Here is a 15,967-nt window from a genome sequence, read left to right as displayed (position 1 = left end):
AGTCTGTAGAACAGCAGCACCTAGTATGGGAAATTCTAGTAGAGCATCACACAGATGTCTTAAGTAGCCTGGTGAGTGGACTAGTGAACTATAGAGAGGAGGACCTAGGCCCATATGCCACTCTAACCACTACATTTATGGTGGAAAGTGTGAGCCCCCCCCAAATCATACTATACTGCCATATAGGTGCCATCTGCAACCATAAAGGTTATTATGGTAGTAGGTTTTGGGGGAGTTTTGGCGGGCTTACCATACATTAGGTTATGGTGAGATGTACTTCTCAGGTGTGTGTTTATGTGAAGTTCACAGCAGTGTTTTCTAAGGTGCCCCCGCTGCTCTGTTGGAATGTTAGCAGCATTGTAATGTCTGGATGGAAGGGAAAAAAGGCAGTCTGGGCTTCAGAGCCACTCATGACAGAACTCTGTGCAGCTAAGGTCTGGGGGGGTTCAAGTTTTAATTCCCACGGCGAGTCTGTGATCATCTCCAGCAAAGGAGGGTATGCACAATTGCACACTCTATACAGATTAAAACCAATGCTTTCACCATGTGATTTTCAATCTTTGGTTCAAGCGTTAATATTAACCAGATTGGATTATGGTAACATGCTGTATCTTGGTTTGACTAAGACAGAGTGCAAGGCATCGCAGCAACTGATGAACTCTGCTGCTAGGTTGATTGCTGGTATACCCAGGACAGCACATATCACACCAGTCTTGAAACAACTGGTTCCCATTACAAAGTATTTTCGACAGTGCACCAAGTTCAATATTAGTCTGTCCCTTTGTGCTTTCAAAATCTCTGAAAAATTTATCAACCCAGTAGAAGGCTGAGGTCAGATGGAGGGATGAAATGGATTACGCAGAAAGAGGAGAGAGTTCACTATGTAAGATTTAAAGTGTCTATGTTTTCCATAGCTGCAGTGAATCTATACAACTCCCTTTCTGGGACATTGAGACTGTTCAGTATATAGATCATTTGGCCTTCAAGAGATTGTTGAAAACTCAATTATTTGTGGATGCTTTCATGTAAGATATGATGGGAGGGTATTGATTCTGATATGGTAACTTTATAACAACAAGTTTATAAGAAATGCAAAGAATGGGAGGACATTGATTGCGATCTAGTAACTATATAACAACAGGTATATGAGAAATGTAATGAGCTAATGTTGTAGATATGTTTGAGCTGTATGTCGTTTGCTCAGTACTATGTATGTTCTTATGTAAATCACTTAGACTTAGGCGGTCTATGAATTTTTAATATATATAAATAAGCCGCCAGCTTAAAAAGCCCACACACTGTCGAGTCTTCTCCCTAGTCAAGAGCTACCACAGTCTACTGACTACTGAAGATTCACTCTGGGGTAGTAAAGGAATTGACTCCAACCCCCAGTCCTCCCAGTTCATTTATGACTGGACCTCTGGTTCTTGTCCATGACCCTTCTTTGAGGAACTTGCGCTCTGTGAGGGAAGACCCCCCTCCCCCACGCAACCCTAGACAGTGTAGATTGATCCTGACAATTTAAATAGACTTTCCACATCAAACTTACAAAATCAGGGGTAAAGCCCTGAACAGGTAACCCTGAGGACCCGTGGAGGGACTCTCCTTGCTTCCTTGTGAGATCTAAGGCATTCATGCATCTGCGCTTTGTCATGTGACTGCCCAAGGGCTCCGAGAGGGACTCCCCCCCCCCCCAAAAAAAAAAAAACCTGAGCCATCTGTGACTCCCCAGCCCTAAAGGGACCACAAGGGGCTAAGCCCATGGCTCCCACCCCCCTTACATGCCCCCAAGTCATGTGGCACATGGACACTCTTAAGACGGCCATCCAGCACAAATCTGGCATGAATTGGGGTAAAACAGAGGAGTCCATCTCTATTGATTTTAAGCAAAACTGAGGTGTAATCGAGAAATCCAAGATAGCCACCATGGCAGCGTTTTAGCGCAAAAAAACCCAAAAATAACAACAACGGCCGAGGAGAACAATTTAAGTGCTCAAAAAGTTCAAGGAAGGGGTTTTTGGAGGTGGAGTATCCTAAATCAAGCATCAGCAACCCCCATAACAACAATTTTCAAACCCCTCTTGATTCTCCTATAGGTTTTCAAGGATGGTGAGGCAGAGGAATTGAAAGAAATCTCGGTGAAGACATACTAAGCCAGATCGATAGGTTAAACAGTGATAAATCACCTGGACCGGATAGTATACATCCCAGGATACTGAAAGAACTCAAACATGAAATTGCTGATCTGCTGTTAGTGATATGTAACCTGTCATTAAAACAGTTTGTAGTACATGAAGATTGGAGGGTGGCCCAGGTTACACTGATTTTTTTAAAAGGGTTCCAGAGTAGAGAGCTGCACGGGAACGGGGACGACGGGAATCCCGCGGGACCCACGGGCATCCTGCGGGTTCCCCTTTCGGGTCACGGGGATCCCGTGGGGATGCCTCCTAGGGTCGCGGGAATCCCGTGGGGACGCCCCCTAGGTAATTTAGATTCGTGGCTACAGTGCAGGGAGATTTGTCGGACCGGAGCTGTTATCAGTCGGTCGGTCGGTGAAGCGCCACAAAAGTAAGGGGACCTGGCCGGCTGTGCTGCACCCGGGGCGGGAGAGAAGGAGGAGGGAGAAGGACGCTGAAAGCACTGGGGAAGACAAAGGGGTGGAGAAAGATGCTGAAAGGCCTTGGGGAAGATGGGGGGGGAAGGACACTGAAAGCACTTGTGGAAGACAGAGGGGGGAGAAGGACGCTGACAGGACATGGGGAAGACGGGGGGGGGAGAAGGACGCTGAAAGCACATGGGGAAGACAAAGGGGTGGAGAAGGACGCTGAAAGGACATGGGGAAGGGGGGGTGGAGAAAGACGCTGAAAGGCCATGGGGAAGACAGAGATGGAGAAGGACGCTGAAAGGACATGGGGAAGACAGAGGGGGGAGAAGGACACTGAAAGCATATGTGGAAGATAGAGGGGGAGAAGGACGCTGACAGGACATGGTGAAGATGAGGGGGAGAAGGACGCTGAAAGGAAATGGGGAAGAGAGAGTGGGGAGAAGACGCTGGCAGGGAAGAAGACAGAGATGCCAGACTATGGGGGGAGCGGAGGGAAGAAGATGGGTGCCAGACCAATTTGGAAGGGGGGAGAAAGGGAGAGGCACAGTATCATGGCAAATGGAAGACGCAGAAGGAAGAGAGACAGTGGATGAAAGGAATTGAATGAGAACATGAGGAAAGCAGAAACCAGGCAACAAAGGTAGGAATTTTTTTTTTTTTTTTTTTTGCTTCAGGATAAAGTAGTATATTAGTTGTGTTGATAAAAATTTATAAACATTAGAGGCTCTGGTAGAAACCCGTTTACAAAGTATGTTTTCTTCCCAATTAATATTTCCAAATTAATAAAGTCTTTTTGCTTATTTGTAAATGGGTTTCTACCAGAGCCTTTAATTCAGTAGCATAATTAAATGAAATAACTATTTCTGAAGTTTATAGGGATGGGCGGGGACGGAGGGGATTCCTCGCGGGGACGGGTGGGGATGGAGGGGATTCCTCATGGGGACGGGTGGGGACGGAGGGACTCCTCACGGGGACGGGTGGGACTCCTCGTGGGGACGGGTGGGACTTTGGCGGGGATGGGTGGGATTTCTGTCCCCGCGCAACTCTCTATTCCAGAGTGCTCTGGGGAATTACAGACTGGTAAGCCTGACCTCAGTGTCGGGCAAAATAGTGGAAACAATTATAAAAAATAAAATTGTGGAACATGTAGACAAACATGATTTAATGAGACAGAGTCAGCATGGGTTCAGCCAAGGGAGGTCTTGCTTCACCAATTTGATTGACTTCTTTGAAGGTGTGAATAAACATGTGGATAAAGGCGAGCTAGTTGATGTAGTGTATCTAGATTTCCAGAAGGCTTTTGATAAAGTTCCTCATGTGTGGCTGCTGAGACGATTAAAGAGTCATGGGATAGGAGGCAATGTTCAATTGTGGATTAAGAACTGGTTATTGAACAGAAAACAGAGGGTAGGATTGAATGGCCATTTTTCTCAGTGGAGGAGAGCAGTGCTATTTAACTTATTTATAAATGATCTAGAAATTGGAACTACGAGTGAGCTGATTAAATTTGCAGATGACACTAAACTAATTGTTAAAATGCATGCGGACTGTGAAAAACTGCAGGAAGACCTTAGGGAATTGGAAGACTGGGCGTCCAAATGGCTGATGAAATTTAATGTGGACAAGTGCAAAATCATGCACATTGGGAAGAAAAATCCAAATCATAATTATCGGATGCCAGGAACCACCTTGGGGGTCAGCGCTCCACAAAAGGATCTGGGTGTCATCGTATACAATACACTGAAGCCTTCCACCCAAGAAGGCAAATAGGATGCTAGAAATTATTAGAAAAGACATGGTTAAAAAGACTAAGAATGTTATAATGCCTCTGTATTGCTCAATGGTGTGACCTCACCTTGAGTATTACATTCAGTTCTGGTCTCCTTATTTAAAAAAAGATATAGAGGCACTAGGAAAGGTTCAAAGAAGAGTGACCAAGATGCTTATGCTAAAATGTCTTTGCAGATAGTGGGATGGGGGGGGGAGATTGAGAAAGACAGTGGATCCAGGGAGGGGGAGAGAAATGCAGTACTGTACCTAGGGGGAGAGGGCAGGGGAGAAAAGAGAGATATATTGGTCCTGGGGTACAGGAGAAAGGGGAAAGAAGGAAGAGAAGCTGTACAGGGGTTGGAATATGGGGATAGGGATGGAAGAATGGTCTTGGAGTCAAGGGAAGGAAGGAGAGACAGGGATGAGCTGGGACTGATAGGGTGATGCAGTGGAGTGTAGATGAGTGCTAAAAGGGTACAGAGGATGGGAAGGGGGAATAAGGAAATGGGTGAAAGGTGGAAGGGTGGGACTGGTGGGAGGTAGGTGCAGTGTGTGTGTGAGGGGGGGGTGTTCATGTGTCCTCTTTTTATTTTGTTGTTTTCACAAATATGGTAACCATACATTGTCTCTTTTTCCCTATACCACAAGTGATGACAGTTCTGCTCTACCTTAATTCACTGATGGGATTGCTACTGTATAGCTGGAAAGGCTCTGGGATGCACAATAGTTGCAGCTCCTCCTGCTTAAGTTTATAATCTTATTGTAGTTACATTCTCTGCTTCTGCTTAATAAATCGACAGCTCTGTGGGAGCTTTAGCATCCCTAAAATTGAACAAACCTAAATTGTAATTTTCCTGGAAATGTCCAGGTATCTTCTTTTGTAATCCGCCTAGAACTGCAAGGTACTGGCGGAATAGAAGTCACTAATGTAGAAGCATAGAAACATAGAAAAAAGCAGCAGAAAAGGGCTATAGCCCACCAAGTCTGCCCATTCCAAGTATCCCCTCCCCTGAATTTACTCCCTTAAAGATCCCACGTGAGTATCCCATTTTCTCTTAAAATCCGTCACGCTGCTGGCCTTTATCACCTGTAGTGGGAGTCTGTTCCAATGATCCACTACTCTTTCGGTGAAGAAGTACTTCCTGGAGTCGCCATGAAACTTCCCTCCCCTGATTTTCAGCGGATGCCCTCTAGTGGTCGAGGGTCCCATGAGCCAGAAGATATCATCTTCTGACTCGATGTGTCCCGTGATGTACTTATATGTTTCAATCATATCTCCCCGTTCTCTTCTTTCCTCAAGTGAGTACAGCCGCAATTTTTTTAATCTTTCTTCATACGTGAGATCCTTGAGCCCCAAGACCATCCTGGTGGCCGTTCGCTGAACCGACTCGATCCTCAGCACGTCCTTTCGGTGGTGTGGTCTCCAAAACTGAACACAGTACTCCAAGTGAGGCCTCACCATGGCTCTGTACAACGGCATCATAACTTCAGGTCTCCTGCTGACGAAACCTCTGCGGATACACCCCATCATTTGTCTTGCCCTGGAGGAAGCCTTCTCCACTTGATTGGCAACCTTCATGTCCTCACTAATGATCACCCCTAGGTCGCGTTCCGCTGTGGTCCTAACCAAGGTCTCACCATTTAGTACATAAGTTCTATGCGGGTTTCTCTTATCCAGATGCATTATCTTGCATTTTTTAGCATTGAAGCCTAGCTGCCAAGTAGTTGACCATTGTTCCAGCAACAATAGGTCGTGTGTCATATTATCAGGTAATAAGCTTTTGCCTACTATGTTGCAAAGTTTGGCGTCGTCGGCGAACAGTGAGTTCCTCTAAGTCCTTGCGTCATATCTCTTATGAATAAGTTAAATAGAATCGGGCCCAGGACCGAGCCCTGCGGCACTCCACTGATCACGTCCGATGCTTCGGATGGGGTACCGTTCACCACCACCTTCTGAAGTCTACCGCTCAGCCAATCCCCAACCCATGTAGTTAGAGTGTCTCCTAATCCTATCGATTTCAGCTTGTTCAGTAATCTTCGATGAGGGACGCTATCAAATGCTTTACTGAAGTCCAAATATACCATGTCCAGTGACTCTCCAGCGTCCAGTTGTCTAGTAACCCAGTCAAAAAAGCTAATCAGATTAGATTGGCAGGATCTGCCCTGGGTGAACCCGTGTTGGTGTGGATCACGCAGTTTTTCTTCGTCTAGGATTGTGTCAAGATTCTGTTTGATCAGTGTTTCCATGAGTTTACACACTATAGACGTGAGACTCACTGGTCTGTAGTTTGCTGTCTCTGTCCTGCAGCCCTTTTTGTGGAGTGGGATTACGTTGGCGGTTTTCCAGTCCAAGGGGACCCCTTCCTGTGCTTAGGGAAAGATTGAAAAGAACAGATAATGGTTCTGCCAGGACTTCCCTTAACTCCCTGAGCATTCTGGGGTGTAGGTTATCCGGTCCCATGGCTTTGTTTACCTTGAGTCTTGATAGTTCGTCATAGACTCTACTGGGCGTAAATTAATAATGTAATGTAATAATAATAATAATAACTTTATTCTTCTATACCACCACAATCTTGCGACTTCTAGGCGGTTTACAATCAAGAGTGCTGGACATTTAGCGAAATACAATAAGTAGATATTCAGAGGAAATACAGAGATCAGAGACCTCAGGAGGCAATAGTATAGAAATACAATTTACTGAGCGAAAATGTAATATGTACATTTTAGTTAATTTAGTAGGTAATGTCCGACAGGACCTGTTGGGGATAAATAGCAACGTAAAGTTACGATAAGATGAAGATAATGACTGTAGCCAGTGAGAGGTAATTTCCATTGGGTTCAGCACCCCAAATAATTTTGAAAAGTTGGCCCCTATGATCACAGATGAAATTGCAAAGTAAACTCTTAAGTGCTAGTGTTATCAGGAGGACTTTAGGACCTAGGAAGAGCCGGCGGGTCTCAGCGCGATTCGGCTTTAGGACCAAGGAGGAAAACATCGGCCGGTCTCGCGCTCTCTCTGTGTCCCGGGAGCTCGCGCAGTTCGCCTGTCGGTGAGTGAGAGCGTGCGTGCGGCTCTGCTCTCTTCTTCCTTCGCTGTGATTGGGTGGAAGATGGCGTTGGGCGGATGGAAATCCTAATGACAGTCTCCAGAATCGCTTCTATTTGTACCATGGTAAGTGCAGCGGCGACTCTGGGGCGAGGGAGAGGCTCGAGCCGGGAAGGGCTCGGGGGCTGCGGCTCCGGGCTGCTCTCGCTTCCTCCCAGTTCAGTCCCTAGTGCAGTAAGGCCTAGTACTGCCCAGCCTCCGATCTCCTGCTTTTCTGTCTGCCCTCCCGGGCTGGGCTGCAGGAACCGTTCTTTGCAGGCTGATTGCAGTAATTTGACCTGGGCATAGCAAACGAAGTGTAATAATGGGGTTGGTGTAATGCATTATTGATGCAATCCGGAGCTGTTGTGAACGGAGACTTAGAATGTGGAATCAGCAAATCGCGTTGCACTTTAAGGATTGCAGATGAATTTTTCAGTAAAGCTGAAGCTGCTCCTATATTAAAGCTTCTCATTTCCTTGTTAGTCGTAATGTGCTGCACTTTGGCTGCTCTGACAAACCGTAGGACAGCCGGCATAATTTGTTTACTTTAGAAGGGGGATTGTGTGCGCGATTTTTATCGAGTGAAGACGTGCAGACTTTGAACGTGCATTTTTTGTTTTTGCTAAATTTATGCTATCCGGTTTGGGGCAAATACTTAGCACCCGAAATAAGATTATTTAGTAGTTTTGTATTTAATGGGATTGGCAGAATCCTAGGTGTCCATGTTACCTGGAAAAGAGTTAATTACAGTATATCTGTAAAAAAGCAGTAATGTTCTGGGGCAGTGGTCTCAAACTCAAACCCTTTGAGGGGCCACATTTGGATTTGTAGGTACTTGGAGGGCCGCAGAAAAAAAATAGTTAATGTCTTACTAAAGAAATTACAATTTTGCATGAGGTAAAACTCTTTATAGTTTATAAATATCCCCCTCCCCCGAAGGCTGCATGTTCCTCCCTTCTTTGCAGCATCCTCCAGCTTTTCCCCTGGCCTCCCTTTCTTAGTTTCAGCTAATTACCGCAGCCTGCAGAGAGGATCGCTGGTGCTGTAGCGTTCCTTGCAGGCTGCCATCGGCCTCCACAGCACGTTCCCTCTGCCACGGTCCCGTCCCTCCTCTGACGTCAGGGGCAGGATCGCGGCAGAGGGAACTTGTTGCTGAGGACGACGGCAGCCTGAAAGGATCGCTGTGGCACCGACAATCCTCTCTGCAGGCAACAGTAATTATCTGAAGGTAAGAGCGGGAGGCTAGGGGGCAAGCCGGAGGACGCTGCAAAGAGCAGGCAGCACTAGTACAGACTGCGGGCTGCATGTGGTCCCCGGGCCACGAGTTTGAGACCACTGTTCTGGGGTGCATCACTTGTTGACAGCCTTGTTTTAGAACTAGTATGCTGTACATAATCACTATTGAACCAATAATCATTTGACTTAAAATTTGGCTATGATTTAAATTTGTGGATGGTGCAATGTTTGAATGGTTATCTGATTATTCTGTGTACCACCATGTATGAAATTAGTTTGATTTGATTTCTTATATACCTCTATACCGTGAGGTTCAAAGCGGTTTACAATGAAGATAGATTAAAAATACATTAAAATAAAATAAATAAAAATGGTACTTTGGATTTCCCTAGCTGTCCCAAAGGCTCACAATCTAGCTAAAGTACCTGAGAAAACAATAAATAAAAATAAAATAAAATAAATTCCAATCAGACAATAGGATCTGATGTTAGAAGTTCATAAAGACGATATGCCAAGGAGAGAAAGCTGGTATGCTCCTTAAGCCCTGACGTATGCAGCCAAGCCAACACACAATATTTCAGCCGTGAGGTTTCCCAGGAAGTAGTAATGAGTGCCAAAATACAGGCTAGTCATTTAGATCAGAGTCAATGCAATGCTAAAATGCAGGCATGTCATTTGGATCAGATGACCTCTGCAACAGCCAGACAACCGCCACTATCATCTCGGTGCATCAGCTGCATTAAACGGTCAACTGCCACCATTCTCAGATCCGATATCTAGTATGGTATAGAACCCTGCTGGATCGGGGGAGGGGCGGAGCTGTGCTCTTAAGTCTCTGCCACTGCTTCTGCTGCCTGCCGCTGATTTTGGTGTGGCCCCGGCGTCTCCTTGTGCTCACCGTTATCCCCTGCTGGATTGGGGGAGGGGCGGAGCTGTGCTCATTAAGTCCCTGCTGCTGATTCTGCTGCCTGCCGTTGGTTTCGGTACGGCCCCGGTGTCTCTTCGTGCTCAACCGATTAGCCCCTGCTGGATCGGGGGAGGGGCGAAGCTGCGCTCTTAAGTCCCCGCCGCTGCTTCTGCTGCCAGCCGCTGGTTTCGGTGCGGCCCCGGCGTTTGATTTCAGATTAGTAACTTTGCTTAATGAGTGAAATCGGGTACAAAGAGAAAACATATTAGGATGTCAATAATTCTTCTGAAAAGATAATAGTGATAAATTTTGTTCTGTAAAAAAAGTACAACTTAATCCTTTTTTTTCTCAAATTAAGGGTGTAGTTATCTATTTGGGTACTTTTCAGATGTGTTATTTTACCACTAACTCATGCTGTTTTAGTTTGAGACCTAGTTACTAATAACTAGGGTTAACAGTAAAATAGCATGTCTTATAGTAGCCTACATCAATAATTCCCTCCCTTAATCCTTCAAAACCAAAATATTCCAGTATCCTTTTAATGTACTCCCCCCCCCCCTTTTTTTTACAAAACCGTGATAGCAGTTTTTATTAATGCAGGGAAGCATGCTGAATGCTCTGCACTGCTCCCAATACTCAGAGTTCCTATGAGTGTCGGGAGCAGCGCAGAGCATTCAGTGTAGCGGCCTGCTCTAAAAACCGCTATTGCGATTTTGTAAAAGGTGGGGGGGCTTGTTAGTTTTTACCTTCTGAATGTAGTCCTTCTGAAAGGTGTGTGATTGAGAGCAGCTATGGATAAATCTTTCTAGAGTTGTTCTACACTTTATCTGTGCTGCAAAAGCTTTCCTCTGGAATGGCTACCTTAAGATGGATGGTGTAAATGAAGGCTTCGTTTCTGTAAGTGGTGTAACTTGCTTTCCTCTCTCAAAGAAGTTGACCTGTTTCTTGGAAGTGTCAAACAACTGGGACAGTTACCTTCAGATTGTGATGGTAGGTTTTTACACTTGATGTGCTCATCTGGCTTCTGGGTACCTAATTGAGCCCTCCAACTTCTTTTACATATGTTAAAATATATAATGGTGATTTCTGATCACTAATGGCACAGTACTGATTTGTGACCAGAAAACTTTTTTCATTTTTTGGGCTATTTTTAGCCCTGTAAACCCCCCACCTTAAAGCCTTGCCTGGCGGTCTAGCAGGTTTTCAGGCAGGAGCGATCTTCCCACGCTTCTGCCCCATGCAGATCGCTCACAGGAAATGGCTCGAGAGACTACGGAAGCTCAAGGCAGCCATTTCCTGTGAGAGATCTGCACGGAGCAGGAGCTTGGGAGATCGCTCCTAACTGAAAACCTGCTAGACCACCAGGTAAGTCTTAAGGGGGGGCTTTCAGGGCTAAAAATAGCTGGGGGAAGCGGGGGATAAGGGCAGAACCGGCCTGAATATTATTTGGGGTTTTTCCCTATTCGTGGGCTGGCTCTGCCCCTAACCCCCGCGAATACGGAGGGGGAAGTGTATTTTCTTAGATTACTTCTGAGTCTATCACCTCTTAACTTCATCCTATGCCCTTTCATTCTGGAGCTTCCTTTCAAATGAAAGACTTTGGGCTCCTTTTACGAAGGTACCCTAGCATTTTTAGCGCACGCTAGCCATAAAACAACTGCCTGCTCAAGAGGAGGCAGTAGCAGCTAGCGCGCACGACATTTTAGTGCGCGCTATTCTGCGCGTGAAGGCCCTAATGCGCCTTCGTAAAAGGAGCCCTTTGTATCAATTACAGGTTGTATTTAACTTTTTTAATCATGATTCCTTCCACTCATTTTTTTTTTTTACTGCATATTTTCAAAATACATTTTAAGAGAAATATAGCAATCATTCTACTGACACAAATAAAAAAAAAAAAAGAGTAATTATACATTTTTGAGACTTCAGCATAAAGAATACAAGGGCTTCTCTTATCAAGCAGTGGTAGTGCGTTTTATCGCAGGCCGGCGTGGTAAATGCTTCGACGTTCATTCAGTTCCTTTGAGCAATGGCCTGCGGTAAAACGCTGTACCGCTGCTTGATAAAAGGAGACTTAAATTGCAAACAATCCCATGTCTTTGCAAAATAAGCAATATGAGCGAGGACTACTTAGAATTAAACAAGAAATAGAAAGAAGAAATAGAAAGGGATTTTTCTTACTTTTATCTTTTTAACAGCTTTAATCCCTGTAAATACTATTACCCAATAATACCAGCCCAGCAATACAAACAGTGTCTTACTTCCACTCTTTTCATGTTGAGGCTTGGTTATTGCAATATTGTTTGCTCTGGCATATCACAATCTCTCTTGAAGAACCTACAAACTCTTTAAACCTGTGCTATCTGACTCCTTTGTAACTCTAGTTGTTTTGCTCATGTAATACATACATTTAAGAAAACAAACCGTTGGTTACCTGTTGAATTCAGGATCAAGTTCAAGATTTTCCTCGTAATATGTAAGGCTTATCAGTTGAGTTTTCCTATCTACCTACTATACATTACCCAACTATACTGTTGACACCACATCGAACATTGCAATTCCTCAACAATCGCAGATTAGGCTTACCCAGTCCATGTACTGTCCGTTATGCATCAACATGTCAATGTGCATTTTCCTTACAGCTCCTGCCCTCTGGAATTCATTACCTCTGATAATTCAGGGAGAGCTTGCTATGAAAAATTTTAATGGCTACCAATGCTCCCTCTAAGGAGTGGCCAGGTGCATGCAAATTTTTTTTCATGTGAGCAACAAGTTCTAAAAACCAACATTTTTTGTTCCCAGTATTAGCAATGCATTTTAAAAAAACACTTATTTATTGATTTTATAAAGCATATAAAAAGTGCAACATTTAAACAATCAAAATTTCAATAAACAGCACTTATATAGTATGATTACACGCGAATCAATTAACCATACTCTCCCACCCCCCGTCCTGGATGTGTGTGCATAAGAATAAAATTAAATTAAGGCTCCTTTTACAAAGGTGCGTTAGGGCCTTAACGCATGGAATAGCACACGCTAGCTGCTACCGCCTCCTCTTGAGCAGGTGGTAGCTTTTCGGGTAGTGCGCGCTAATCCGGTGTATGCGCTAAAAACGCTAGCGCACCTTGTAAAAGGAGCCCTAAATCTGCAATGCATTTCTGTATATAGCACAAAACAATCCATCACACAAATGGTAATTGATTTTGTTTAATTTTGTTTGAAGGTTAGGTCGGTATTTTTGTGAGCCACCGTGTAACGACCACGCAAAATATATGAGCAATTACTCCTGGACTCTGCTTAGAGCAGGGGTCTCAGAGTCCCTCCTTGAGGGCCGCAACCCAGTCGGGTTTTTAGGATTTCCCCCATGAATATGCATGAGATCTATGTGCATGCACTGCTTTCAATGCATATTCATGGGGGAAATCCTGAAAACCCGACTGGATTGCGGTCCTCAAGAAGGGACTTTGAGATCCCTGGCTTAGAGGAAACGGTGGTTGAAGTAAAATCTGGGTTTTTACCTAGGCTGACTTGGACCGATTTGGTGGGACTTCAGGAATGCCAACCACTGGACTCCCTGGACTCTTTTGGATCCTCTATATCTTGGTGTGCTGTTATGAGTGAAATGCTTTACTATCAATTATTTGTAGTTCTTTCCATGTGAATAATCTTGTTTGTTAGAATGTGCATCACCTTGTCCTGCCCTTTCAGTTAAAGCTGGTATTGCAAATCAGAAATAAATAAATAAAATTTGTTCACATTAGCTCATCGGTCATCTAGATCAGTGCTTCTAAGCCCAGTCCTTGCGAGATACCTAGCCAGTCAGGTTTTCAGGAGAGGCACAGTGAATATTCATGAAAGATTTGGTATGCAAATCTTCCATGCATATTCATTGTCGATAGCCTGAAAACCTGACTGGGTTGAGAGGCACTAATCTAAATGCCCAGTTTGCCAACCTCGCAAAGTCCCCCTGTAACTTCTCGCAGTCTACTTGTGATTTAATAACTTTGAATTTAATTTTGTGCCATCTGCAAATTTGATCCTTCACTTTTTGTTCTCATTTCTAGATAAGTTTGTTAAAAAGCACCAGTCCCATCCGCTAACCACTGTTTGCCAAGTCAGTCTCCCTTGCCAGTTAGGTTTTCAGTGTAGCCTCAATGAATATGCATGAGATTGATTTGCATACACACTGTCTCCATTGTAAACTTTTTTTAATGCATTTTTATTGTGGCTATCTTGAAAACCTTACTGGCAAGAGGATATTTATTCATTTATGCCTTCTGAAAATCCAGATAAAGTTTATCAACTCTCACCTTTATCTGTCAGAAACAGTTAGGCAGGTATACAGTACTCCCCTGATATTCGTGGGGGTTCCGTTCCAGGAACCCCCATGAATCTTGAAAAACCGCAAATGCGGTTTTCAGTGGGGGAGATAGGAGAGGGCTGCCAGAGTGGCAGGAGAGAGCAGCCAGAGCGCCAGCGAGTGAAGGAAATCACTCGCGGTATGCTCCGACCGCCCTTTTCTGCACTAAAGTCGAGCCTCTCCAATCAGGAGCTGCGTGTCAAAGCAGCTCCTGATTGGTGAGGCCCGACTTTAGTGGAGGAAGAGTCGGTCGGAGCATACCACGAGTGATTTCCTTCACTCGCCGGCGCTCCAGCTGCCCTCTCCTGCCCTGTCATTCGCAGTTGGAAAATACTGCGAATGCCTGGGACCATGAATGACCGGGGGGTGGAGGGGAGGGGAGGGGCACTGTACAACAAACATACCAAATAAATTCAAGAGAAGTGCAATTTATTAATACAAGAATCTGGCATAGCCACGTTTCACTTAGACTGCCAGGAACTAATACTAAAACATAAACATATACAAATAATTTAAATCATAAACTTAAAACTCAGCATATACTTTAAAAGTATCAAATAAATAGATAAAAACAGCCATGCAGTAAAATACTTACCTCCTCCTTTACAAAGCCAGCTAGCGTTTTTAGCGTCGGCTGTGGTGGTAAGAACTTGGACGCTCATAGAATTCCTATGAGTGTTCTTGCCGCCGTAGCCAACGCTAAAAACGCTAGTGTGGCTTTGAAAAGGAGGGGTTAGTGCAAAAGTGCAATTATTAAGGACTATTCCCATAGGAGACTGACATGCTTATACATGAAAAGATATGATGAGGAAGGGAGTTTAAATGCTAAAGTGAACACAGCAGTGGAGCAGATGAAATACATTTTGTGTAAAATCAAGGACATTTCCATGGAAGACTAACTTGCTTTGCATAAAAAAGTATTTAAAAAAATGGTTTATATGCAGTGAAACAATGAACATATTCTCAGTAGAATTTCAGCATACATTTTTTGTACATGTCCTTGATTTCACAGGTCTTTCATCATTTATGGAATATACGAGGGGTGTTCAATAATTTATCTACCTCAGTAGGAAACAAGAGTTAAAAAAAAAAAAATTATTTTAATTTTTCAATATAGTTCACTGATAGCTCCATACACTTCTTCCACTTTTCCTGCAATGACTTTAACCCCTTCGAAAATAAGTCTTTTGTTTGACCTTCAAACCAGGACATAATAACTTCCTTGATGACTTCATCACTTGAAAACCACTTTCCATGGAGAGATTTCTTCAAAACTTGGACAGGGAATAATCTGAAGGAGCCAGGTCATGACTGTAGTAGGATGGATGGTTCAGCTGCTGAAACCCACATTCTCAGATGTCAGCCTGTGATTATTGTGATGTGTACCTGCGCACTGTCGTGAAGAAGCAGCATGCCTGCTGTGAGTTTTCCTCATCTTTTCTCCTTTACTCCTGCAAAGCGATCATTGTGTTGGCATAACACTCCCCGGTTATGGTTGTCTTGTGTTGTATGAACTCATCCCAGAAGACAGTTGCCGTGACTTTGCCTGCAGATATTTCTGTCTTGAACATTTTTGGGATGGGGGATGACTTGTGCTTCTACTGCATTGACTCCATTTTGGACCCAGGATCTCTGTGATAGACCCAAGTCTCATCTCCGGTCACCAAATTATGAAAAAAATTCACTTGGTCTTTACGGAGCATCTCCAAGTTCTCCTGAGAGCACTGGAGCCTCATGGCCTTCTGATATGGTGTCGGCAATCTTGGAACCCATCTTGCACTAATCTTAGACATGCCCAACTTTCATGAATTATTTTCCAAACTGTACTTGCTGAGATGCTCATTTCTTCATCTTTTCGGGAAAACTTAATTCGTATGTCTAACAATTAAATCCTCAACTTTTTTGCACATTTCTGTGGAAGCTGCTTCCACAGGACGTCCAGTGTGAGGGTCATCTTCAAAGGACTCTCTACCCCTCTTAAACTGCTTGCTCCAAAATGTT

The 15,967-nt window shown here is 44.2% G+C and overlaps 1 protein-coding gene across 3 annotated transcripts in view; it reads left to right on the top strand.

Annotated features, from left to right (window-relative positions):
• The window catches only part of LOC117362100 (ubiquitin carboxyl-terminal hydrolase 12-B), a 121,764-nt gene that overhangs the window by 32,965 nt on the left and 72,832 nt on the right, over nucleotides 1–15,967 (top strand). The window contains exon 1 of one of the 3 annotated variants that reach the window (XM_033947916.1): nucleotides 7,355–7,547. The exons of the other annotated variants lie outside the window; for them this stretch is intronic. Within the exon in view, the coding sequence (XP_033803807.1) occupies nucleotides 7,500–7,547 (48 nt within the window). The 5' untranslated portion in view covers nucleotides 7,355–7,499. Of the gene's footprint in view, nucleotides 1–7,354; nucleotides 7,548–15,967 lie in introns of those variants that run through there. 3 annotated transcript variants of the gene reach the window in all.

Source organism: Geotrypetes seraphini, chromosome 6 (assembly GCF_902459505.1).
Source record: "Geotrypetes seraphini chromosome 6, aGeoSer1.1, whole genome shotgun sequence".
NCBI lineage: Eukaryota > Metazoa > Chordata > Amphibia > Gymnophiona > Dermophiidae > Geotrypetes > Geotrypetes seraphini.
This window is presented reverse-complemented; position numbering and strand designations above follow the sequence as displayed.